Raw genomic sequence first — 25,970 nt, forward strand, 5'->3', positions numbered from 1 at the left:
AATGAAGCTATTTATATAGCAGTCTCAGTTTTCCCACTTCTATACTCCTTCTCTATTCTATACTTCTTTCCCAGAAGAAATAAAAATAAACTGCAAATAATGACTGGAAGTTACTATATCCAAAGCCAGGTAAATTGGAATGTTTCATTTTTAAATTAAAAATAGAAAATTCAATTAAAGCACCTCAATATAATAAATGTTATTTTCATTTTCACTAGTGGCTTTCATAACAAACAATTATCCTTTGTCAGCTGTATTGCTAACCATACAGAGATTCATATTTAGTGTGGCAAAGCAGAAAATATGTCCCGTGGAATACAGTGTAGCGGTATTCCCAGAGCCACTATTGCATCTGTAACCTCAGAGATTCTGGCCTGGGGAGTTGCAGGAATTCAAGTATTTTTCTTGCTCTCTCTTTTTTCCTTTGTCTTTTTTTTTTTTTCTTTCCCTATTTTTAAAGTATGTGAGTTTGAATCCTGGCTTGAGCAGGTTGAGTTGGGATTTTGAATTCGCAGCCCAGTCACTCAGAATGTCAATTGTCTTCCAGGGCACTGCACTGTGAGTCCCAAGGCTGGAAGCTCTTTAAAATACCATCTGACTTTTAAAGGAACGTTTGCAGGAGGATATATATGTACATATATATATCAAGTCTTTCTAAATCTACCAAGTGTGATTGATTTATCAATATGTAGCAACTAATGATTAAATAAAAAGACTTGGTCTTCTCCAGAGGCGTTAAAATGGTCCATTAGAAAATTTGAAATAATTTCTAAAGGCATTAATTTCCATTGTGCTGCTAGTTAGCTTTTTCTTTCCCTGAGCTCACTTGAGGTATTAAGCTGGCTGACAGACTTTGCTTTCTCAGTCTATGGCCCTGGCACAATCCTTCGTTTGGGTCCTTAATATAGAGAGAGCAATGCTCCTAGTCTGTTTCTCAGGTGTTGAAGGGTTATTCTGTGTTACGCTATTTCCTAGTGTTTTTATCCAAGCTAATTTTAAAATAAAATGCAGTTGTGCTCTTCCACATTTTTGCAGTCATGCCCAAATAGTTCTGAAAGCCCAGGGCTGTCCAGCCTCTGGATTTCTTGTTTTAGCTAATGTCTGCCTCTCTGTTGCTCTGTGTGTAAGATGATTCCTCTTGCGTTTTGCTACCTGCAGGCATCCTCTACCTTTTTGGCATCTTGTGTGTTACTTACTCCAGGAATGTAATTTCCTTGTCATTAGGCGGTTCCACTGAAATAGATAGGCAGATAAATCCTTTATACTTGAATTGTGCAAAACCCCTTTTGTTTTGCACATCTTAATGTTTGGTTCTACATTTCAGAGCAGGAAGTTTCTAAGGAAAAGACAACTAGGGAGAAAACTTGTAAGGCAAAAACGTGTGAAGCACAGAAATACAGTCCAGGAAGGTGTAAATGAGTTAAAAAACAAAAATGAGAACCCTGTTTTCTATGTAACATGTCCCACTGTCTGGGCTCATAGGACTCTTAAGCCTAAAATTACCTATTCAACAACCTTCCTTTCAAAACACATTGTGCCAAAAGCATTGTATTTCTGCTTTGAGGGTCCCTAGGGCTCGGGAGCCTAGGTAGCCTTTGCAACGCTGTTTTAGTCCTTGGCTGTGAGGCCGCTGCTGTGGCAGAGTGACAGGTTTGTTATTCCACCCTTGCCTGCAGGCAGTCTGGGTTAGGTGGAGGATTGCTTGGTGCACAGTCACAGAGCACCATGTAGTGCTGCAGGCACAGGCCAGGCTGAAACGACTCCTTGTAAGTAGAGTGTGTTTAGTGTATTTTTTACCTGTCCTGTAATTGCTGATCAGTTTAGAAACTGACCCCTATAATGCAAAGTTACAAGTAATTTCCTTGATGATCTGGAAAGTTTCCAATATCCTCAGCCATTTAAAGTGTTATCCTTTTCCAGCCAAGACAGTGACACTTAAAGATTTTTGCAACCAGTCTGTCTTGGCAAAGATTTCCACTTCCATTTCCCCAGCATGCTAGAACTGAGAAACCTATCTGTGCAAAGCTTCTCATCATGTTCACCCAATTACCCTGAGGTAGAAGTGGGGAAGAGGGATGGGGTGGAATTTTGGCAGGAGTTTGTGTATCAGAGGATGAAAACAACAGATAGCTGGAAGAATGCATTGATTTCCCATGGCAGGGGATTCCCAACCTGCTGTTATGGATACACCCACGAAAAGCAACATGTTTCTGGAGTTAGTGGTAGGAGAGTGGTGTGGTTCAGAAAGTGGAGACCTAATCTTACAGTAGCTGAGACTTGTAGAGCTCTTACCAGGGCACCAGTGTCAGCTTCCTGTGTTGGTCAGCATCAGTCACTGTGAGAGCTGGGTGAATATCACCCAACTTCAATTCCAGTGTTTACTGGGTTCCCTGAAAGGCATTTAGTCCATAAATGGAACCTCAGCTGTTTAAAGAGCTTAGGAACTGAGAGCATTGCCTGCACTCTGGACAGCTTCTCACACCTGTTTGCTATGTTTAGGTGTTTGTGTTTGCTTTGTGGGAAGCCGAGTATAAATTTTTGCATGAGATTCCTAAGTTGCAATAAAACTTCAGAGAACTGAGTTCACTGACAGAGAGAGCCAAACTGTTACATAGTGGGAAAATCCACTGTAGATTTCAAGATGTCCATAGGCCCTCTATTTCCTTTATAAGTGGATGGTGCTTATTTTCCTGAGAACCAGCAGACTAAGGGAATGCTCTAAATTAATTACTGGTGATACTAATGACATGGAAATCTGTCCAGGTGCAGTGTCCCCCTCTATACATGCTCTATTTTTAGTACAATAACAGATTTGATTGCTTCTGCCTCCTGTCTTTATCATACGTTATCACAACATTTAAAAACATGTAGACTGCTCTGAGTTACTGGAAATAGGACCAGGAGTACAAAATATGTTAAAAGAAATTGTGAATTGACTATGATTTATAAGTGAAAGAAAAAGTGAGTAAAAATTTTGTTCTTATAGTAATTCTGATAGTTCTTTTAAGCTGTTCCTCTTACTTTTTTTTTTTCTTTTTTTTGTTTTTTTAGAAAGTGTTGTACATCAACTGGAATATAAAGGCATTTTAGTGCTCAAGTACATAAAAATCACAGTTATTACTGTGTAGGGCCTCATAACTTTGCTCTTTACTATATTGTGCTAGATTCTGTCAGACAGAAAATGTTCTTGCTCCTGAAGAACTTAAGATGCATATGCAAAAAAGATGGGTAGACAGACAGCTAGGAAAAGCAAGGTGGTATTACTTAGCAATGGTCATTTGTTTCATTTTGTTGTTGATTTTATGCTTTGTACCTTTTTCTAAGATTAGGTAACTGAGAAAGCAGTGCACCAGTGACTTTTTTCCTCTTGTTTCAAAGTCAGGAGTCACCCCCACACTCCAGTTGTGTATCCCCTTTGAGGAATGTCTAATACTAGCCTGTGTCTGTAGTATCAAATATATTTTTGGGGAAAAGTAAGCCCATTCTGCACTGTTAGTCTTAGAAAAATCTTCTTGGAAGCAGCCTTCTTTTCAGGCATTAGTGATGTGCTCAAACTTTGTTTTTTGATAACAATAAGCACATTTTCAAAAGACTTGATTTTTATTAAAAGAAAATGGAAATACCGTATACTTCTGGAAGAAGTATTGCCTTTATCAGTAATGCCAGCACTGTGATACCTTCAACATTCCTGCTAACATTCCCTGCTGAGATGTGTGTAGCTACTGACTGCATTTGGTGTATTAGGATCTGGTAGAATAAACAATGTTACAGATCTGTCCAAGCTTTCTGATGGCAGAAAGGAGAGGACGTGGGGGATGGAGACAGACCATCTACAGAAGGAGGAAAATAAATGATAATGATTCAGAGCTCTCCAACTGTTGAGCTTCAAAGTCTTTAGAAAAGCAGGTATTCTTTGTTCTCCTTTAACGATGGTGGAATTGAGGCAAGGCCAGTGTTCCCAGTGCAGCTGCCATGGGAATTACAATAAAGGCTGTTGAGTTTTGCAGAAATTGCTCTCCTGGTTAGTACCAGCTCAGAGGTGGGGGAGTCTGGTTTCTGCTGCATGGCAGTACAGAGCAATAACTGCTCAGCTGCTGCCAACGCTTCCTTTTAGCTACTCCTTGTTAGTGGAGAGTTTGTGGTAATGGGAGTAATTAACACACTGGGAGTCATTTCTGTGTCCTGGAAAGGAACAGAAAGCCATCAGAGCAGCCCCAGACATGATTGCTCTGCAGGGTTATTTTCCCTCTCCTTTTCTTTCTTTCCCATTGTGCTTGGGTTTTGATTTTTCTTCTTTGTGTTAAGAAAACTGGAGAGCTGAAATGGTCGGTAAATTGCATTCATGCTGAGCCCAGGCTAGGTAGGCTAGTTAAAGGTCACTCTCATGGACTAGATGGCCTCCTCTGTGTGGTGGTGAGAATGTTTAAGAAGGGAGTCACGATGTCCCTTGTGGCTTTTTTAACCCTTCTTTTTCCAGGACAGATTTGTAGAGCTCTGCTTCTGAATTAAGTTTGTTTAAATAGGCCCAGGGGGTAAAAATGTGGAGGGTGGTTATGAGAAAATGGTAACTCTTTGAGCAGTCAGATGACTTTCCAGCCTGCTAAGTCTGAAGTGAGGCTGTGCTGCCATGGTCTCATGCTGTTTATTGAACTAAGCACTTTACTAGTTTGCTCATATCCTTTCTGAGGCTGTTGATGGCATTTCAACTGTGTGTCTTGCTAGTGCAGCTAAGTTCAGCTCTCCTGTGCATCGGTGCCTAGTTTGGGTATTAGGCAGTGTTTGTGGAGGTGAGCTCCAAGGTTAGCCTTGCCATAAGGAGTCATTCTTGCCTTCCCCAGGGAAGAACTTGGAATGGAGGAGAAGGGCAGTGGGCTTAAACTGATTGCAAATCACATGCCCAGGTACCAGGAAACCAACCAACTACCTACCTGCAGGTTACAACTGATGGTGAATACATGTGCATATGCTTCAGTGAAGCAAAGACAAACTAATTTAGCTTTATAGTCTATGTTTTTCTTACTTTAAGAGGACACTCTTGAATTACAACCTCATACCCCGCTTTCTTGCTTTTTGCTTGATACAGTTTATTTGCAACTGTCTCCTAGGGAGCTCAGTGCTAAATTTAGATAAGAATTAAGTACCTCCATATCAGTTTTCAAGAATGGGAAAATAAAGCCTGCAAGATACATCAGTAGTGCAGAGAGTCAAAGAACATAGAAGAATGTCATCTGCTTGGGCTTGGAGTGGGGCAAAGGAATGTGTGGTTTCACAATGATGTGAGAGACTGGCATGAATACTATATCCCTGGAAACCATGCAGAAGAAATCAACAGGTGCTCCATGTCACCCTCAGTCCCTAATTTTAAGATGCTGGTCTTCATATCCACATATCTCTACATCCAAGATAAAGCCTGAAATATCACTGCTTCTCTCCTTACAGCCAGCCAGCCAGTAATGTAAATGCTACATCTCATGAAGTTCTGCCAACTTCAGCAGAACCTAGGTGTGTTCAGTTCTTTGCAAAGCAAAGCCCTCATTTTTGACCTTACATCCAGCCTCTTCACTAAGCAGAACTCATCTTGCCTTACCTGTGACCCCTCTGAGCTGTGTAGTGCCACTGAAATCTCCCTCGGTAAGAGAATCATAGAACTGAACAAAGATAGAAGCTTTCTGTCTCTATCTTCATCCTAGTTCTTTCAGCTCTGCTTCCATGGCACCACCCCAGAGTCCTCTCCATCCCAGGAAGGGTATGAGGCAGTGTCCAGATTTACTACTGAAATGCAAATGCTGCTAGAGGAATTAAAAGCTAAATTAGCCCCTGTGGTTTTCTCTAGTCTCATGATTTTCAAACCCCTTGTGTCCCCTCTCAGTTCTCTGTAAACATCCCTCTGTGCATCCTTGCTGAAGTTGTTGTGTGATGGGAGGATTTCTGTGTTCCTTTTTATCTATAGTGGCTGTAGTTACGCTTTGACCCTTTGTCTTTAGCCACAATTCAGCTGGGGATAGATCAGGCAGAAAGATTTCAAAGCATTAGCCAAAAGGAGCCCGTTGTTCAGAACTGGATGAGTGAATAAATAAAATGAATTCTCCATTTCCCTCTGCTAGCAAGCTTGACTTTTAATATCAGTTATTGAGGGTAATTTTTACTGTATTGTTTTGAGCAGCAGATGTCACAGAGCTGTAATGATTTGATTGCTGTGCTTTGCGCCAATTGAGGGAAGACACGTGGATGCAGAGCCAAATTAGGATCCTGTTTACTCCTTCCTAAAATTCTGCTGCTTCATTAGGGCTTGAAGAATAAAGAAAACAATTAGATTTTGCTTTTTTTAGAGTGAAGGAAAGGACAAAAGTGAGTTCACATGTAGTATTAAATACATGGATCTTAGGTGACCGGTGTATATTTTTCCTTCCGCAGAAACTGTGACATAGTGAATAGTTCTTGTCGTGGAAGATGATGTCAGACTGGGTAGACTGTAAAACCTTTCCCTTCAGTGTGTCAGCGGGATTTTCTCCAGCATCCTGAAGTGGAATAACAGGACTTACACTGGCTTGCACTGGGCTGCTGAGGCAGGGGTTTGCAAGGGAAGGCAGCCTGTCTTGGAATTCCTCTAACTCTGTTCTTCTTTCTGCTGAAAATTGCACTTTGAAATACAAGTCCATCCCCAAGCAATTAGCAGCCAGAGAGGGAGGTGTAGTGGAGGAGGGAGGACAGGGAGTGACAAATCCATCTTCTGCAACCTTTCTGTGTAGTTGGGTAAATAAGCTGCAGAGCAACAGCTTCTCACCCCCTTTCCTAAGCAGGTGTGTTTCAAGAGTTTGCAAAGATATTAACCCTGCATACAGAGTGTGCCAGTCAGTAATTATGGAAATTAGTTGGCAATTAGATAATGTCACTCACTCTCCAGCATACAGTTGATAAGTGGTTGAGAGCCACTTCAAAGCAAGGGCGAGACCCCCTCCGTGGGCTGCTGAGCAGATGGCTCTGACCTGGCATTAATAGACTGCTGTCAAGTTTGGGAGAGTGTGCGGTGGTTAGGCAGGACTGCCTTTGGCCCTGCGGCAGGGCTGCCTCCCTTCCCTGGCTGGGGAACTTGTGCAGCTCTGTCAGCCCCGTGAGTGGGACGTTTCAATAGTTGCAGGTGGGTGTGTTTCCTACGGTGGGTTTGGCGTGTGCGAGGTGCTGAGCCGTCTGTTCAGTGTGCGGGTTCCTTGCAGCTCTCAGGTGGGCCAGGGAGGTGATAGAAGCTGTTTGAAGTGCAGTGGAGAAAACTTCCTTGCTGCTGTCTGTCATGAAGCCCGTTCTTATGCAAGGTGTGGTCCTGCCATGACAATGAGATTTCTCAGAGATAAAATATGCTCTGGGATTCTGTAGCTTTTGTCCCAAACTGTAATGTATTGCTATGGTAGCAATGTGCTGTATGAGGCTGCTAGGGTAGTATTTATGCTAAAAATAAAACGGTAAGAGAAGAAAATTATTCATTCTCAGCGTGTCTTGGAGAATCATTGTGGGAATGGGTGAGGCACAGAATTGGTGTGTCAGGGTTTACTCTCTCAAGATTGGGATTCAGATCCTGCCTCCTGCTATAAAGGGCACTGGGTCTTCTGAGCTCTTCTTCAAGACCCTGCTACTGTGGTAAGATTTGTTCTCACAGACTTAACTGTGTGAGACGTGAAACTGGAGTAATGGGAAGCACCGTGAGTCAGGATTGACGTGCGCTGACAGAGCTCTGGGGGAGTCACAGATGGCCCTGGCCTGCTAGTAGCTGGGTGTGGGCAGCCTTCCCAAAATCTGAGCTGCAGTGTCTAAAAGGCAATGAAGCACCCAGCAATGACACCTATATTTCATGTTTTTTGCTTTGTCTTCCTCTTCTGAAACAGTGCTGGCACTGTCTTCTTTCAAAACAACTAGAAAGGGATTACCTTGGCCTCTCTCAATCAAAACAGAAAGAAGAAATCCCTCTGCTTCCCTCAGTCAAGACTGCTATTTTTGTTTAACCATTTCTGTCTGGTTTCTCTTGTTGACTATGCCTATTGTCCTGCCCTAATGAACTTGTATCATTACAGAAATTTGCACCACAGAGGTAGCCTACTCCCATTATTGTACCTTTGAAATATCCCAAGGATTGAAGTGACCCACGGAGGCTGGGATTTGTCTGTGTAAAACAGGGTTTCAGCATCCTGGGATTGGGAGAGATTGATAGGTTTTTCAGACAGGAGTTTGAACTGTGTGTGGACATAGGCATCTCATCTGTGGTTATGTACAGTGTTCCCACCTGCTGCTGTGATTTACAGCATCTTTCCCTGCTTATCAAAGTGATGGTCTTCTAAAATAGGGAGAGAAGAGTATAAGACTGAGGGCTGCTTTTGATGAAGATGGTACAATCTACCCTGCCCAGGAGAATTAAAAGCTGGGGTGAGAGCCCTGCTACATTGGGGTCCCTGGTTGGTTCCTGCCATGCTTGTCGCCCTTCTCAGCTCAGGCTGAGCACAGAGCTGTCTGATGAAGTAGTGAATTTTGCCATGGTGGTAGGATATGGTCCAGGAAGCTGTGAGCTGCTGGAAGCTGTGTGGAAGCACATCACTGGCTAATTTACACACATTATGATGTTCCTGTTTCCATCTCATCAGTAATTCCAGGCTTGGGTCATCACTTTCTCTCTTACCTTTCTCTCACTCTAGTCTTCTCCCCAAATCATGGGCCATTTCAGTGGCTCCACTAGGGAGCACAGAGAAGAAAAGTAAATGGACAACAACCACATAATTTTTTTTCCCAGTTAATTTTTCAGGATCCCCCAAGACCCCCACGAACTTAGCCAACATTGTGATTATTGGGAAGACAAATGAATTGAACAACTGGATTCTGTGTTTAATTTTTTTGCTCATTTTACACCTCTCTTAACACCTCATTTTTCCACCTTCCATTTTCCTCAGCCAAGCTGTTAACAATTAAAAGGAATTATCTTCCCTCTGGTTTTGAGTTGATTTTATTTGCGTTTATAGCAGTTTAGCTAACACTCTCCACTCAGGCAGCTGCAGGGAACAGGCCTGGTTTCCACTGGGCACTGAAAGCTCACATTTCTCTTCATCTTGTGGGTTTTCTTTTAATTGATCCCTTTTGTTTTCGAAGTGACTTGTTTTTTGTGCTGGCTAGATCTGTCACAGTGACAGCTCTGGAGACTTATGGCTTCTGCAGGTCCCTGAGGCTGATGAGGATGTTACTGTATAAACTCTCCCCTCTGATTCTGTAGCTCAACCTCTGTTCCTACCAAACAAACTTTTGAGCACTGCGCACTCCTGCCGTGTCTGTGTGCCTTCTCCTTCAGAGCAAGATGGATGATGGGGTTAAAAGGCACCTGCTGTGAGCAACTCTCATGATACGCAACACAAAACACTTTTCCCAAGCGAATACTGCCTCACAGTATTTGTGTTCCAGTTTGTGGAAGCTGTGTTCATGCTGACTTCTGTGAGGCTGAAGGCTTTGATTCTCATCACCTCCTTTCCTGCTCTGTATCAATGCTAATGTTAGCCATTCCAGAGCTGTTCTTGTGTCCAACCCATCTTTGTGGCCAAACACCTGTGTTAATAGAAAACTTAACTTTCTTCTTGGGTAGAATTTTCAAAGAATGAGCCTAGCTTTGTGCTGCCTTTACTTGTCACTTAAAACATCCTCCTACACCAGGCATAGTCACCCACATGCAAGTATGCAGAAGTGAGTTAACCCAGTCTTAACAGGTGTAACTCACTGAAGGTAGTTGGAATTCTTTGCTCTTAATTAGGCATGAGTTTGGCCTTTTTGCCAAACCACTAGACCAGGGTGTAAGTGGCTAACTGCTTATACAGTTCTTGGCATCTAATCTACAAATTTGCTATCATCTAAGCTGCAGGTTGCCATATATAATTTGCATTGCAGGTTTCCAGGTTGCAGAGGTCCGTGGTAGAGTCTCTGAAGTACGCAAGACATGTAAAGTAAAAGCAGCTATTGTGTGACAGGCTGACAGCAGGGTTGTCTTCTCTAAAGCTTCCTTGGTATGCTAGAAAGCATAATGTAAGCAATGGAATAGGAAGTTTGGATAATGGTGTCTCTTGCCCTTACCAGCTTTTAAACTCCTAGGAACTCTGGTCTTTGCCCTAAGCATTTTCATGGAGAGGTAATTGTTACTGGGAAAGCTCCAGCACCATTTCTTAGTGAAGTCAATGAGATGGCGTCCATCAAAGGAGTTAAATAATTTGGTGTATTTTCACATTGCTCATCATTATGTGTGCAGGCTTGGTGAGTTTTCTATTTTGGCCTCTTAATTTTGAGGACATAGATGTCCTTGCTGCTTTTGAGACTCGTACAGCAAATTGCAAGCACGAAGAAGTGTCCAGAGTATCAAGAAATGTAAATGAGTTATCGGACAAGATGTTAGTAAGCTTCATAGTAAAGATATGGTGAGTAGTAAGATTAACTTTTCCCTTTCTTTTTTTGTCTTGATCCCACAGGTCCTGCAAGCTCCGTGAGTGCCAAGCAGTGAATTATGGGCTGGGAATCCACCAGTGCATCATGAAGATTGACTTTATTTTTACCCTCTCGAAGTTCACGTGCTTTATGAATTCACTGTCTCTTCTATCTCACTGCTATCTCTGTCAATATTGTCATCACTTCTAGAAAACAAGAATTTTTGGCTTGGGCTTTGGCTCTCCCTTTCCTTCCTCCAGGAACACCAGTGTCACCTCTGTGTTCTACCAAAACAGATCACTGTAGGTTATTTTGCCCTTCAGAGAAGTACACCATCTGGAGAAGTCACTTAATGTACCCTGTACTTCTGAGATAAAAGCCTCTGGTTCCTAAAGGATAATTGAGATCTTTCCTTGGGAGGAGACACCTCCTCTTGGTCACGTGCACTTGCAATCTCACTTTCCACTTACTCTCCTGCTCTCTGTCACTCTCTCTGCTCTTCTTCTCTTCCTTTTGGATTTAACATTTGTTGTTGACTCTTGGGGTTCTCATCCCAGTAGTGTGGCTTCTTTTTTTCTCCTAAGGAAGAGCAGATTCTTGAAACAATGGGCTTCACTCAGCATTCTATCTACTTCACCTTGAAGGTGAGTTTGCTGCTGGGCTCCTTGCTGGGTCTCTGTTTGGGTCTGGAGTTCATGGGCATCCCCAACCAGTGGGCCCGCTACCTCCGCTGGGATGCCAGCACTAGGAGCGAACTCAGCTTCCAGTTCAAGACCAATGTCTCTGCTGGGCTGCTTCTCTATTTTGATGATGGTGGTGTCTGTGACTTCCTCTGTCTGTCCCTGGTTGATGGGCGCATCCAGCTGCAGTTCAGTGTGGACTGTGCGGAGACAACAGTTATCACAGACAAGCAGGTAAACGACAGCAACTGGCATTTCCTGATGGTCAGCCGCAATCACCTTCGGACGGTGCTGGTGCTGGACGGCGAGGCCAAGCCGGGTGAGGTACGTCCACAACGCCAGTATATGAATATCGTCAGTGACCTTTTCATTGGTGGAGTCCCACTGGACATTCGTCCTGCTGCCTTGACTCTTGATGGTGTTCTGAGTGAGCCTCCATTTCAAGGATTTATCCTGGATCTGAAATACGGCAATTCTGAGCCGCAGCTCCTGGGCAGTCAAGGGGTCCGACTGGAAATGGAAGGACTTTGCTCAGAAAACCCCTGTGAAAATGGTGGCACTTGCTTCCTTCTGGATGGCGAGGCACACTGTGATTGCTCAGCCACTGGATATGCTGGCAAGCTGTGTTCTGAAGGTGAGAGAATACTTCCCTGCTTCTCATTAACCTTTACGCAATCCAAAGAGGTAATTTGTTGTTTAGCAGGGCTGTGACAGAGTTCTTATTCCTGCTGATGATTGTCAGAGGAATTCAAGTTCCACCATTCTTTTTCCAAATGGAAGTCATGAATTGGGAGTAGGTAGAGAATGTGAGCAACTGCAACAAGTGCTTTTCTGAAAGGATGCTGCACTTGTAGCATGGACAGATTTTCATCATCATTATCATCATCCATTTCATCAGCAACTTATTAATAAGGGTAGAGAACATAAATTGGTTACTAAAACTAAGAAGTACCTTAGGTTAGTGTTGTTAAAGCAATGGCTGGCTTTTCTCACTAGTCTCTGAAAACTGAGTGAAGTGTCAGCAAACAGGAGCCATATATATATATATATATATATATATATATATAGCTAAAATAACTGATTGACAGGACATTGTATACTTATTTGATGCTAGCTCTTGCTAGCCTATGGAAGACCAATGCTTCCCTTCAATTGCTTGCATACTAATCACTGAATGACACCTTGATTGTTTTAGCATCCTTGATTAAATTTCTTAAATTGCTTTTTGAATTGTTCTTACTTAGTGTTGCAAAGGGAAGAGGTATTTGAATATTTCTGCATTGTTTGGTACTCTCTTTTTGAATTTGAGTTTGAAAGTTTTAAGTCATGCAAACCACATTATGAAGTGTATTTCAGATTTTTCCTTTGGTCTTTAGCAATGTGATGGTAGTTAACTCTGTATGTGCAGGAGACTTTGGTAAGTCAACTGAAAATCCCTGTGTGAATTTGAGAATCTCATCACAACATTATTTATGAAATTTGGCTTTAAACACCACAGTTTGAGCTTAAACCAAAGATGAGACCTGGACAAGAAGTGTCCAATCTCAAGGAAAAAAAAAACCAACCTGAAATTTTGTCAAAATGGAAATATTTGCAATAATATATTTTCACAACTACCATTTGTTTACTTCTTTTGGCAGTGAAACTAGATGAACCAAAGTTTAGTCTGTACAATGTGAGAAGTGGTGAAAACTGTCCTTATACTCTCGATACCTAAGTAAAAAGCCCTACAGCTCTACATTTACAGTCTGTGTTTAGATGGAGAAGCAAACATGTTTTTAGAGGAAGGGAAGGTTTGGAAAATAAACATAGCATCCATATGTGCATTCATTTTAAGGTGATTTTAATCATAACAGAAAATTTGGCTTTATATCCAAATATAAGTAACAGTAACAGTACATGAGCATTTGAGAGGAGGTGTGAGCCTGTGAGGTGTTGAACACCAACATTCTTCCTGGCTATTTGCTCCAACCTGATTAGTCTAAATCATTAATGAGCCAGAACTATTTTCTGTGCTTGAGCCATGAGTTATGTGGGGCTGGACAGACTTCTGGGTGTGACCAGGCAGTTCAGGAGCTGGGCCACTAGCCTGGTCCTCATACACTTATGGAACAAACACACTTCATGTCTAAATGCCAGCTATGGTGATAGGAGATTGCAAGAGCCCCACAGGCATTTGGACCCTAAAACATAAAGATACAGGGCTCTGTCTGCTGCTGGGCTAATGGATCCAGACTCCTCGGAGAGCTGCTCAAGACATCAACAGCTTATGGTTTTCAGTGAACCTCTTGAGAAAGTACTGTAAGTGAGCAGGAATTCCATGTATCTGTGGGGAAATTGTGAGAGCTCTAACCAGGGCTCAGGGGGTGGACTTTCTGCATTTCCTGGGTGGGTGGAACAATCTGAAATACATCTTCTGATGAATCCAGGGATATTTTTGTTGTAGACACCATGGATAAAGCAGTGCTATTGTTACTGTTGGAAGCCGTGAGTCACCATTGCTGTTTGTTTCCTATAGTGATTCATCAGTTTCCAGCCCAACCTGCTGTTAAGGGTGAGCAAAGAAGTTTGTCACATGTGCCTTCTCAAGCAAACACTTTTAACTCACTGTTATCTGGGGTCTTTTCACTCTCAGAGAAGATGCTGTATGGAGAACTTTTCCGATGGATCAAATGTAGAGATTTCCACAGTCATTACCTTGTTTGGTTCTTCTTGTTTTCTCATATACTGCTAAATGGTGTATATTTGGTTTATGTTAGAATTTTATAATCAGCCTTGTTTTCTGCTTCCTTTATGCTGTAGCAGTGGTGATTTCTGTGTTTTAAATGCTGTCATTGAAGAAAATGTTACAGTGTCTGTGCAGGTGAATGGGAAAACCAAAAGAAAAGGCTGTTTAGTAAGTGGAAACAAGCAGACAAAGAAAAGTGGCAAGAAAAAAGCCAGGAACCAAATTAAGTATAGCTACCTTTTTGTCTTTGAAAAGCATAAGGTCTTGTCTTTCAGTTCTGTGAGTGTGGCAGAACCTCCACTGATAAACAGTAGGATGTGGCAGGAATGGCAGAACTGGTTACAGGCTCTTCCTGCCTGTGACTTGATTTGCCATTAAACAACTTGTATGTTTTTTTGTTTGCTCCTCCCCCCTCCCTGAGAGATTGATATGTTTGTTGTCAGAACTGTACCCTTTTGTTTTGTATCTTTATCATGCCTCTGGATATATGCATGGTTATTTTAAAATAATAAAATAACATGGTTATTTTATTTTCCCAGTCTCACTTTTGAAAAAGATTGCTCTGTCAACTGGATATCAACAACTCCCATTTTTTGGGGGGGAACCTTCACTCCATTACAGTATTTACTAGTCTGTAGTCTATGTGCATATTTTCATTTCATCACCAGAGTTGACTCTTTGACTGGGAACTGATGGGATCTGATCAGTAACAAGTTCTGTTTGAACAGCTAAATGTAATATGTACCTTTTTAATAATGACTTCTCTTGACAGTGTCCACACTATTACTTGGCTATTGACTGATACCTGTGCCTGGAGATGGTAAAACCATTGCAAACTCATTTATTTTGTGGCCAGAGATAGAAGAAGTAAATGGAGAGTGGAACCTGCTGATTCTGTACTGTAATGGAATGAAGCTTCATTTACAGTATTATAGGCTACTGTAACTCCAAGTGCAGTTCCAATTATGATGCATGTCAACAGAGAACAACCATTCCATACTGAGATGAAACTGTGAATCCTGCCTAGAATGTGCCCCCAGTGTGCAAAAAAAATTTTGGCTCTTCGTGTGCACCCAAAGTTAGTAGGATTGAGTATATCAGGGCAGTCACATGCCCAGATGGTAGCTGGGCAGGTACAGTTTCTGTGCCTGAGTTTATACAGTGGGAGTGGAAATACGTGCAGTTTGGAAGGTTTAGCTGTTTTGAATAAAATGTGAGACTATTTTTATTTCAGTTGGAGTAAACTGGTTCACTGCATCTGACAGCTCAGTAGGGTACAAAGGATGGCTGATTTGAGTAGGTATTAGTTTGTATGTTTCTGGGCAGTGGTGGCATTAGACATGAAAGCTGAACTCAGAGACATCTTCCCCTCTAATAAACCTCATCAGTCTCTGTGGAATCAGGCTGCTGCCAAGAGAATAAGGTTCCTGTAGAATTTGATCATCACAGATATATTCATATTTCAGGGAAAAAACCCCCAAGAAAACCTTCCCCGTGCAAATTTTGCAAGCTGAGCTGCTGTAGAAGCCAGATGAGGTTGTTCGTATCTGCTCATTCAGGACCACGCTGTCAGTCTGCAAGAAATTTTCTCTTTCTCTGACACTGCTGTGTAGAGAGTGAGTTCAAAAATGTGGACAGTGTGAATGCAACAGTTTGTGCAAGTATATTTTGGCTTAAACCCTCGCCCTTCTTCCAAGACTCCTTCTGGACATTCTGAGGAAAGGTGAACAGAAGATGTGCTTAGAAATGACATTAACTCTGCTTGTAGTTGCAGAACCAAGACGTTGATCACCAACTTCACAAAGCACCATGCTGAAGCCTTTGTGTTGCCTGCAGGGGCTGTTTCTAAACGAAGGCTGAATACGGGCTTGATTGCACCTCTTCCCTTGATTACAGAGCAAGATTTCCTGGGGATGCTGCCTGCTGAATGACAGAGGAGCCCATTGCTCTGTAATTATCACACTTCTAACTGCATCGGGAACAGATTTTTCTCTAGCCCCTCAGCTTCATTTAAAGTGACAAGTGACTGCAGGATTTATCCTCTTCCTGCCCCTTTGGAGCAGCCCAGCGTTGGCTGTATCTGAAGGCACTGCCCAGCCTCACTTCCAGTCACTGTATCTCCCTGCCAGCCACCCCAATCTTCGTAACACTAAGGGATAGTTTGGCACTTTGCCATGAGCCTGATGCTTGCACTTAATTTACATATACATTTACATACATTTTTTAATCAGAAACAAATGAACATGACCATAATATTTGCTTCCACTTAGATATCCCTTGATAGATGAATATAAATTGGTTGTTGAATTCACCAGCAATAAACAGTTGCAGACCCTCCATTTGGGTCTTGTGCTCTGCTCTTCTAGAGGGCAGCAGGCAATTCTGGCACACACTTTGGATGGGCCCAGATCTTCACTCACCAGTGCAAAACTCTAGAATTGATCATCTCCAAGATCTGTGGAGTAAATATTGCAAAGGGAAAATCTGCTGTTTAATGTAATTTCTTATGTCACAGCACTGGCCATTGGGCAGAAAGCTGGTTAGAACTCTGCCCATGACTTCATTTTGCAGCAGTTCATTTTCCCCCATCTCTTTTACTTGCTCATTCTTCCTGGTTTAAGTCCCTTTGGTTGTATTTAAAATGATAATCTTTTTTCTATTCTGGTTGCATTTTTTTTTGATGCATAGCCAGATGAGCACCAGAGAAAGATGATGTGTTCAGGTATTAATGTTTATAAAGTGCTTTGAAATTTCAGAGTGGAGTTTAAGCACCATATTTTATTCTCAATGATAAATATTAAAACTGAGCAGGAGCCACAGGATTTGAATTTAGATCCTACATACCCTTTCACAGAAGATGCCAAGGACCCCCCCTCACTAAGTGTGGACTAAGTAACTCCAGAGGTAGCTGGATGTGTTTTGTAGAGAGGGGAGCTGCTGGGAGATTGAGGACCCTGTATGGTGAGTGCCATTGATTCAAATACATGCTGATAGCTGCAATACATGCTGACAGCTGTATTCTTGTAGTTTCCCTCTCTTGTATTATAGATGACCATGGGGCTACAATCCTTTTCTGCTGGATTTCAGGTCAGCTGCAGACCTTGGGCAAAAGCGTTGTTAAACCCCTCAGTTAGGTGAAGCTTGGACATCTCCTCTGATAAGGTGGTGGTTGGGTAGAAGGAGATTGCTGTTTGGTGTAAGGTGGAACTGGTGAAGAGTGACAATAATTTGTGGGCCAGGAGAAGATGGAACTCGGGGGAAAAAGCCTCAGGATGAAAATGTCTGTTTATAAAATGTTATAGAAGGGTAAACCATAGCTCATATAGACTGTTTACAGTATTATATATTACAGTATAATATTGCAGTATTACAGCTCCATATTGGCTTTGCCTGCCTGATAGAATAGAAGAGTTCTTGGCCCTTGTAAAGAGAAGGGGATGACCGAGCTTCTGGAGGACTAAATCTAGATGGAGTTTGGACACCAGCATTCTCTGTGAGCCCACAGACCAACCTGCTGGCTCCTGCTCGGTCCGAAAGTGTGCACAGCCTGGATATAAACTGGAATTTTTGGCCATTACTAAATAAAGATCGAAATTAAAGTAACTAGTAATAATTGTGTGAAAATGAGCAAAGTCAGAAATTTCTCTTTCCAACTTGATTTCTGAAGAAGGGTTTATTTTCCTTTGGTTTTGCCATAAAAAAGTAAAAGGTGGGGGGAAGAGTTGATTTATTATTACTGTACAGGCTTCTGCTGAGCTAGGCAGCTTGTCATGGAGGTCAATCAACAGTAAATAGAGTCCCAAGCAAGACAGCACATGCTGTGGCTGTTACTCTCATCCTTGTTCTGGTACGGAGGTGCGCAGGGCATTTGCCACAAGGTAATTTTTGTTATGTTTTGGTGAAAAATGGAGGGCAATAATCCTCCCAGATACCTTGAGGATGCTGGAAATGGTACCACAAAGCTCCAGGGAGAGAATCGGAGGAGGAGCACATCTGTCCAGTGAAAACTGTCACTACTCAGAGAAGATGAGCCTCTGCACATCACCGTCAGCACTGAGTGCCCCCTGGTGCAGGAAAAGGTGGTAATCCATGTGATAAAATGGTAGAATGATCAGCTGTCCTTGGCTAACTTCTAATTTCCCTTTACTTCTTTGTTTCTTTGCTGACTAACTTTGAACCTGATGGACAGAAAAGCTTTTTTCTCTCCCTACAGAAAGCAAGGCAACTGCCATGTTATTGCTGTCCAGAGACAGCAATGTGACTTCTGGTGTATGTGTATGTCTCTCCCACAATCCTTCATTGCAGACAGCTTCACTGCCGTTGTAAACCCACCCTGCAGAGCAAAGCAGTAGCCCTTCTTCCATCTGTATACAGGTCCAGGAGCTGACAAATGGGTGCAAAACAGCCCAAGGGCTGAGAGAAGTAGATGTGGTGGGGGGTAGGAAGGACTGCGGATGTCAAAATCTACTTGAAGCAGAACTCATTTGTATTTGAATGTGTTTGCTCAGAAATAGGGCTGAGACCTGAGTGCATTGGATTCACATTCTGTGCTACTGACACCGTTGCCAATTATGCTGTGTCAGCTCTCCGGGCCCTGCCTGCATGTACACTTGTTCACCTCATTATTCTGAAAAGATACCAAGGAATAACGTTTAAAGAAAGTGGAGCAGGGCAGCAGAACTTGAATGGTCTGGTGGTAAGGGTGTTAGCACCTAAGAGGCTGATTTCCATTTCAGCCACAGTCTTTTTGCATCCCTGGTGTGATTTGCTGGCAGACTAAAGGACTCAAGACTGAATCAATTGACCTTTCTTTGCTGAGGATATGTACCTGGTTACCCCCTGTGTCTTAGTTTCTGTATATAAAATATGTAGCCAGTAGGGCTTCCTATACTCCAGGTATTAAGAATCCCACATATGGTTCTGTATGACAGTGACAGAGACATATAAATATCTTAGCATGACAAGTAAATTATGATAATGCCTGAACACCCAGTAGAATAACCTGGTTTGATTGTCAGTTTTTTAGCTAGGACATGCAGTTAGAAATTAAGGTGGTTCTCCTTGTTAAGTGGCCGTCTTTGAGTAGTGCTCCTCATCTTTCTTGTCAACAGAAATCTCCCAGTTTCCTGCTACTCTGTGCAGTGTCACACTGTGAGTAGGCAGACCTGTCCAGGCCAGGCTGCAGTTGTGCTGGTAAAGACAGAGCCTGAGCAGCAGCAAAGCCTCTTCCCTGTTGGTGACATGGAGCAGATGCTGCACTGCAGGGTGCTGATAAAAGCAATAGGAGAAAGAGAGTTTTTGACCTTTTTTTTTTTTTTTTTTGTTTAGTCTGACCCATGTGCTCCACTGACCTCCCCCAAATGTCCTCTGCTGTGAACCTCAGATGCTGATCAGATGCTTTTCCTTGTACAGTGGCCTACCTGTCTGCACTGGCTCTCTCTCCCTGCTGTGGATGCTGGTTTCAGCCTGCCCCTTTCACCTTCCATGCTTGAGATTTGCCTTGACCTTGTGCTGTCAGGGGAAGCAAAGAGAGCATAAAAGGCTAACCAAGCAGAATGGCTTAGTTTGCACTTCCTCTGTTCCTCTATGCTTAAAAAACAGGATAGCAAAGAAAGCCCATTGGATTGTTTTTGAGTTTTTAATTAGCACAAAGCTGCAAGTGTTTTGTGGTTCTAAGGCACTGAAAGGGTATGTAAAAATCTTGCATTTACTGTTAACTCTCATCAAAGCTCTTAACTGCTTAATACGTAAAGCAGGTGTGTTTGTCTGCAGTTTGCAATGTAGGGCAAGGAGGAAAGGTATATTCCACTCTCAGGATTTTGTTCTGAGGTGTGATCTTCTTCCTCTTACTCATGGAATTCGACCAGTTAAGTAACCTGAGTGAATATAATGGACTGGGTTTGGCTCTGAGTGTTTGGCAAGAGACCTTTACCAGAAAAGAAAGAAGCAGTTCCTTGGTAGATGTAGGAATTTGAGCTGTAGGTTAAAACCAGACTTCAATCTCTAATAGTGCTGGCAGGCTCCATAGTTTGCTTGGCTGCTGCCTTTATTCAGAAGCCTTTCTTGGCCTCTGTAGTCTCTTGGGTGGATTTTCATTTCTTTGTGGTTTGTTGCCTTAGTACTTGAGAAAAATGACACTGTCTGAGTTTTCCAAACCTCTAGTGTGTCTCCACAGGCATGTGTTTGATTTTCTGGTGATTCCTGCTGTGTCCATCTTGCAAGTCTGACTTTCAGGGTCGGAGAGTCTCTCAGTACCTTTTTCCTCAAGGTAATACGGGAGAAATCCTTGGAACTAAAGGCACGTTTCTCCACTGAGGCTGGTCAGGAACAAGAGTTGAGGAATGGGTAGCCATGAAGAGAGTGGCTAGTGTTGTGATCTGCAAATTTCATAGTTCAGTTGTGTTTGCACGTGAATTCCTTAAGCTTCTTTCTGTATGTGGTTGAAATTGCTTATATTCCCCAAAGACTTTCTTTAAATTGGGAAGAAGTGTGTGGAATAATTCCTTAATAAATTGCTGATTAAAAAAATAAAGGAAAAAAAGAAAAAGATGAAGTTTGTGAAAAGGAAAGGAGATTAATTTTTTTGTCTAGGATTACCTAAAAGAAAAAGCTGGTAAAGTAACCAGGATTTCTGTATTTTCACTTCTGTCGTTTCCCATTTTCTCTGTGGCTTCTCTGAGACTTGCTCTGGGACTTGGTGTGGTAGGAGGCAGGGAGCTGTGCAAAGGAACTACCCTGCATGATGCCTACCAGACCTCTGGTGTAATGGGAGATCTGTGTAGGTCCTTGTAATTCACAAAGCTTTGACTTAAAGGAAGGTAACAGGAGATCAGTGAATATAAAAAATGATGTATGGATACATTGCCATTGTGAAGCAGTAACATTGCTATATCCCTCAGGATAACCAGAGCTAGAGGCAGGTTTATATTAGTGTCAAAGATGGGACAAAACTCATACAGTCATATCTAGCTGAAAATTTGGCAGATTAGATACTGGTAGCTGTGTGATCCCAGAGGCTGGAATATGATGATGTTGTTATGACTATAAGTTTATTATTGTGTAGAAGACCTTTTGAGTAAACATCAGATGCTGCAGAAAATGGCAAAAATCCTCTTTCTTCAGAGTTCCTCTAGTGGGCACTATGTTGTTGGAGATCTGACTTTTTTTCTCCACTGGGGAAAAAAAAAAAAAAAAAAAAGGTAGGGCTCCAGTGATCAATTTGTGATTTAGCTTGCTGGCTACCTCCTCCTAAATTTTCTTTTCCTTCAGAAAGCCAAAATTCTCAGTTGTGTCTCAACTGCTGCAATGAACACATCTACAACAAATTCCAAAGCCTGCTGGTTTTGAACAGACATGAGGCCTATATGCCTATACACATTATCTCTACTTTGCATCTAACACAGAAATATATCTTTAAGGCAGTCTGGTGTTTGCCTACTCTATCCTGTGGCATGTTTGTATGAAAGACATTTGAAGTTATATTTTGACCAGCTAAGACACATCAGAATCAGACAGACTAGAAATGTTTTCCTTGTGAAAAATGGTGGTTCTATTCGGATTAAAATACTTAGACAAAACCCCCCAACTGATTTGGATGACACGGTAATCTGCAGAAAAAAGCAATGTATTTTTAATTTGTAGAATTTCTGAATCCTGATTTTTTAAAAAATGTACTCTATATCTATTACGCATAACAATGTATAACAATGTAGCTTGTTTTATGATTACCAACATGATTAGCCCAAATATGGATCTACTACTGATGAACTGCAATATATTATAAAAATGCTGATGTGTTTTAAGGAAGGTGTATGTACTCCCACAGTGACCAAATGAAACTAATGGAAACCCATGGATTCAACCACACCGTGCTCCTGTGGGAACTGTTAGGTTCAGAAGAGCAGGCAAAAGAAGATCTAAGCACAGGTTAAACTTAACCAGAGAGATTTCCAGCATGCAGATAGCAAGTGAAGCCTGGAGCACAAATACAGCAATGACCAGATTGGTGCCCTTTGAGGCCTCCCAGGAGGTGGTGTGAAGCGCTGTTATCCTTTCAGTTTCTTAGAAGTGACAGCTCCATAGGTACTGCTGTCTGTCAAGAGCTCCACTAAAAGAAAGACTCAAGGAATAGTTATGAGTGGATAGGACTCGAGTGGGCTCTTTCCCATTTGACTTCTAGTATGTATCTCTGAACAGTGCCGTCTCCTAACAGTGACAGTGAAGGCAGCAAGGCTGAGTATATTAACGAAGAATCACAGCTGCTGATTTGAGAGGATGAGATTGTCAGCAGTTTGGTTTTTAGCTTTTTAGCATGTTGGATTGAACCTAAATAGTTTACAATGTAGCTGGACCTAAGGACTGGGCAGCAGGCATTCCCAAAGAAGAGCATAACAAATACCTCTCTGTGCGCAAAATGCTCTTTGAAATGCCGACAGCCCAAGCTGAAATTTGGGCTGCGTAAGCAAGGCTCTACCTATGAAAATCACTTGGGATCTGCACCAGTATGGCATGACAGTCAATCTTGAGCTCTGGGATATTATCCTTGTCATTGCTGCTGCCAGTGTGGTGACTCCCAGTTTGCCTTAGGCAAAAGATAGCTAAACCGAAGTACTAAGTAACAGATCCTCTATCCCGGGAGAACAATTGGCTGTGATTTCAGAACTCATTTGTCAGTGGTATTTAATTATAGCCTTGCTACCACTTAGAGTGGAGGTCACTGCTATATTGTCGGTCTGTTTAGTGCTCCCTCTGGTCTTAAAAATCTATGAATCTCTATCACGCTATTTTTTGGGGCATTTGTAACAGTCTCCGCTGGTTTTCTTCCAGAGCTGAAATAGCTTAAGTTTCCTCCTAGTTAATTGACAAAATGTTGTTGTTGGAAAGTTGACTAAAACAATTTAAGCCCCTTTTCAGGTCTGGGAGTGAAACAAAGATGTAGATTACATCTGGTTTAGTTTCTATCCTTACAGTTGCCCAGCTGTTTTTTCCTTGTGCACAGCTCTGCTGCAATGTGGGCATGTAGATTATTTTAACATGCAGATACTGTGTCCTCAAGCGCTGTTCTGTAGTAAAAGTATCAAATATAAGGATCATTGTATAAAATGTTTTCTTGCACATCTGGTCCCATAAATAGTACTCAATTTAAAATTAACTTCATACAATAGGTACTCTTTATAGAAGAAAAGCTTTCATTCATCTGATGAAAGATGTCCTTAATTAAGAACTAAACACAAATCTACTTAGATTCGTTGATCTTTTCAGTTAAAAAAGTTACTTTTAAGTCCCATTTTGAAAAGTGATTCAGGCACCTTGAAGCCTTGTGACTGATCTGTAATTCAGAATAGTACTTTTGATCATTTAACTTTGTATTTGTTGTATTTACCTTGTATTATTGTATTTAGTTCTGTCCTTTTTCACCTCTGAAGATTTGGACCAAAGAGCACATTCTTCTATGAGATTCTTTCCTTGCCTGTGTTTGTCTTTAATAATTTTAATGATCTGATATTGAACTGAAACCAAGACCAATCAAATGTTCTTCTTTTAAAACTGAGTGAAGAAGGAAAATTAATTGCAAAAATCCTACTTAAATGTGATGTTAAAGTTGTGAATTTCAGAATTAAATGGTAGTACCTGCTACAATGAAAATGCCACATGGCATCCATTCAAATGTGCTTCAGGCATCCTGCGCTTGAATTGTGTGCAAGGCAGGAAAGTAAAAGAGCTAAAACGCTGTCAGGTTAATAATAAATTGTGCATACATGTGGCACATTTCATCAGAGTATTCCTAAGCATCTCACAACTACTGATAAATCAGTCAGCCTTCACATCACTCTACTGCACTGTGGAATGCACGCTATCTCCATTTTACTGATGGCAAAACTGAGAGGCAAGCAGAATGAGAATTACTGAAGGGTATCAAGTCAGAAGCTGCCTGAAGTGAAGTTGGAATCCAGAATGCTAAATCCTAAGTATTAAACAATGTAGTATTTTATCTAGTTTTATCCAAGTGCGCTAGAAAAGCCACAAAATACTGTGGTTTACGTTGAATGCAAAGCTAAAACCAGAGCATTGGATTTTAGGGATTCTTGTAAAATTTCAGTTGAAATTCAAAGAAATGCCTCTTTTTAGTGGATTGGATTGTCCATAACCAAGAAGTTCTGTCTTTGGGCTGTTGTCGCATAACTTTATCAGCTGAAACCACCTTGAACCAGCTTGTTCTGTGCCTCATGCCAGTAGGCAGCACTGCTTGGGCTATGCTTTATGGATTCCCCTGTTCAGTGTTTTTTTAGAGTTAGTAATGAGGAAAAAGAGACTTGTTGCAATAGAAGTTTTAGCTGGTTTTGCCTCTCTGTGGTTTATGTGTGCTCCAATACAAATTTTCAAGACAGGATCCAGTTCCTCTAAATGTTTCCAGTAGAGAAAAGTTTATGATTTCACTTAAAATACCAAAATGGAAGACTAATTTCAAATATTTGAATATTTTACTGAACATACCCTTGGATGGAAGGCAATACTGTGTTTTTACATTTCCCGTCCCTTCTGGATTTCTTCAAACCTGCAAAGGTTAAGCTCTCCTGTAACCTACTGTTTCTGTCCAGCCTTCATTGTCCATAGAAACAGTAAGTTTTACTGGAAACTTTGTTCCAGAGTGGAGTGGCTCCAGTGAACCACCGAAGGCAGGACTCTGTTGTGCTGAACTTCCAGCTGAGTAGAACTGGTTGTATAGAAGATAGAAGAATTTTCCGTTTGACTTTTTTGGTTTGTTGGTTATTTTCATAGAATCATTTAGGTTGTAAATGACATCTACAATCATCAAGTCCAACCATTAGCCTACCACTAAGTGCTACATCTACTCATTTTTTTAAGTACCTCCAAGTGATGGTGACTCAACTACTTTCCTGGGCAGCCTGTTCCAGTGCTTGGCAACCCTTTCTGTAAACAAGTTTTTCCTAATGTCCAACCTGAACATCCTCTGGCACAGCTTGAGACTCATCCTATCAATTCTTACTTGAGAGGAGAGGCCAATCCTCCCCTAGGCCAAATCTACTTTCAGGTAGTAGGAGAGAGGGATAAGGTCTCACCTGAGCTTCCTCTTCTACAGGCTTTTTTTCTTCCCCAGCTCCCTCAGCTGCTTCTCCTAAGACTTATTCTCCAGACCCTTCCCTAGGTCTGTTCTCTGGACATGCTTCAGCACCTCAATGTCTTTCTTGAAATGAGTGGCCCAGACCCGAACACAGGACTTGAGTTGTGGCCTCAGCTGTGTTGAGTACAGGGGGACGATCACTGCCCTGGTCCTGCTGGCCACGCTGTTTCTGACGCAAGCCATGATGCCACTGGCCTTCTTGACCACCTGGGCTAACACTGGCTCATGTTCAGCTGCTGTTGACCAGCATACCCAGGTCCTGTTCCTCTGGGCTGCTTTCCAATCACTCTTCCTCCAGCCTGCAGTGATGAATGAGGTTGTTGTGACCCAAGTGCAGGACCTGATACTTGGCCTTGTTGAACCTTGTACCATTGGCCTCAGCCCACCAATCCACCCTGTCCAGATTCCCCTGCAGATCCTTCCTGCTGTCTAGCAGATCAACACTCCCACTGACCTTAGTGTCTTCTGCACAGTAAGGCTGCCCTTGATCCCCTCATCCAGATTGTTGATAAAGATACTTAACAGAACCGGTCCCAGTACAGAGCTTGGTGGACCCCACTTGTGACTGGCCACTGGCTGGATGTAACTCCATTCACCCCCACTCTTGGGGCTTGCCCATCTGGTTTTTTACCCAGCAAAGAGTACACCTGTCCAAGACATGAGCAGAGGGAAAGTCCCATGGAAAAATGGATTCCTGAAAAGACCTTTCCTTTTAGTAGCTTTACTCTGTTTGAGTGGCTTAAAAAAATTTAGTAGGAGTTCTTTTTTCCGTGCTTGTTACCCAAAAATCTCTTCTTTAGACACTAAAAATGGTTCCAGTATGCCCCATTTCTAATGTTACCCTTGAAAACAAAGTTGCCTGGCAAAGAACAGTTACCCAAGTGAGCAGTGAGTTTAGTGTGAAATGAAGATGGTGGCAGATGGGGCATGATGACATTGTGCTTGTGTTGGAAACAATAACTTAATGAGAAAACATGAGTAG

General features: G+C 42.0%; 1 protein-coding gene across 1 annotated transcript in view; it reads left to right on the top strand.

Moving 5' to 3' along the window:
- Positions 1-25,970, top strand: part of NRXN3 (neurexin 3) — a 980,761-nt gene that overhangs the window by 62,861 nt on the left and 891,930 nt on the right. The window contains exon 2 of the mRNA XM_066188590.1: positions 10,482-11,751. Coding sequence (XP_066044687.1) covers positions 11,043-11,751 — 709 coding nt within the window. The 5' untranslated portion in view covers positions 10,482-11,042. The remainder of the gene's footprint in view (positions 1-10,481; positions 11,752-25,970) is intronic.

Source organism: Chamaea fasciata, unplaced genomic scaffold (genome assembly GCF_029207755.1).
Source record: "Chamaea fasciata isolate MVZ Bird 193981 ecotype frontalis unplaced genomic scaffold, bChaFas1.0.hap1 SCAF_7, whole genome shotgun sequence".
NCBI lineage: Eukaryota > Metazoa > Chordata > Aves > Passeriformes > Sylviidae > Chamaea > Chamaea fasciata.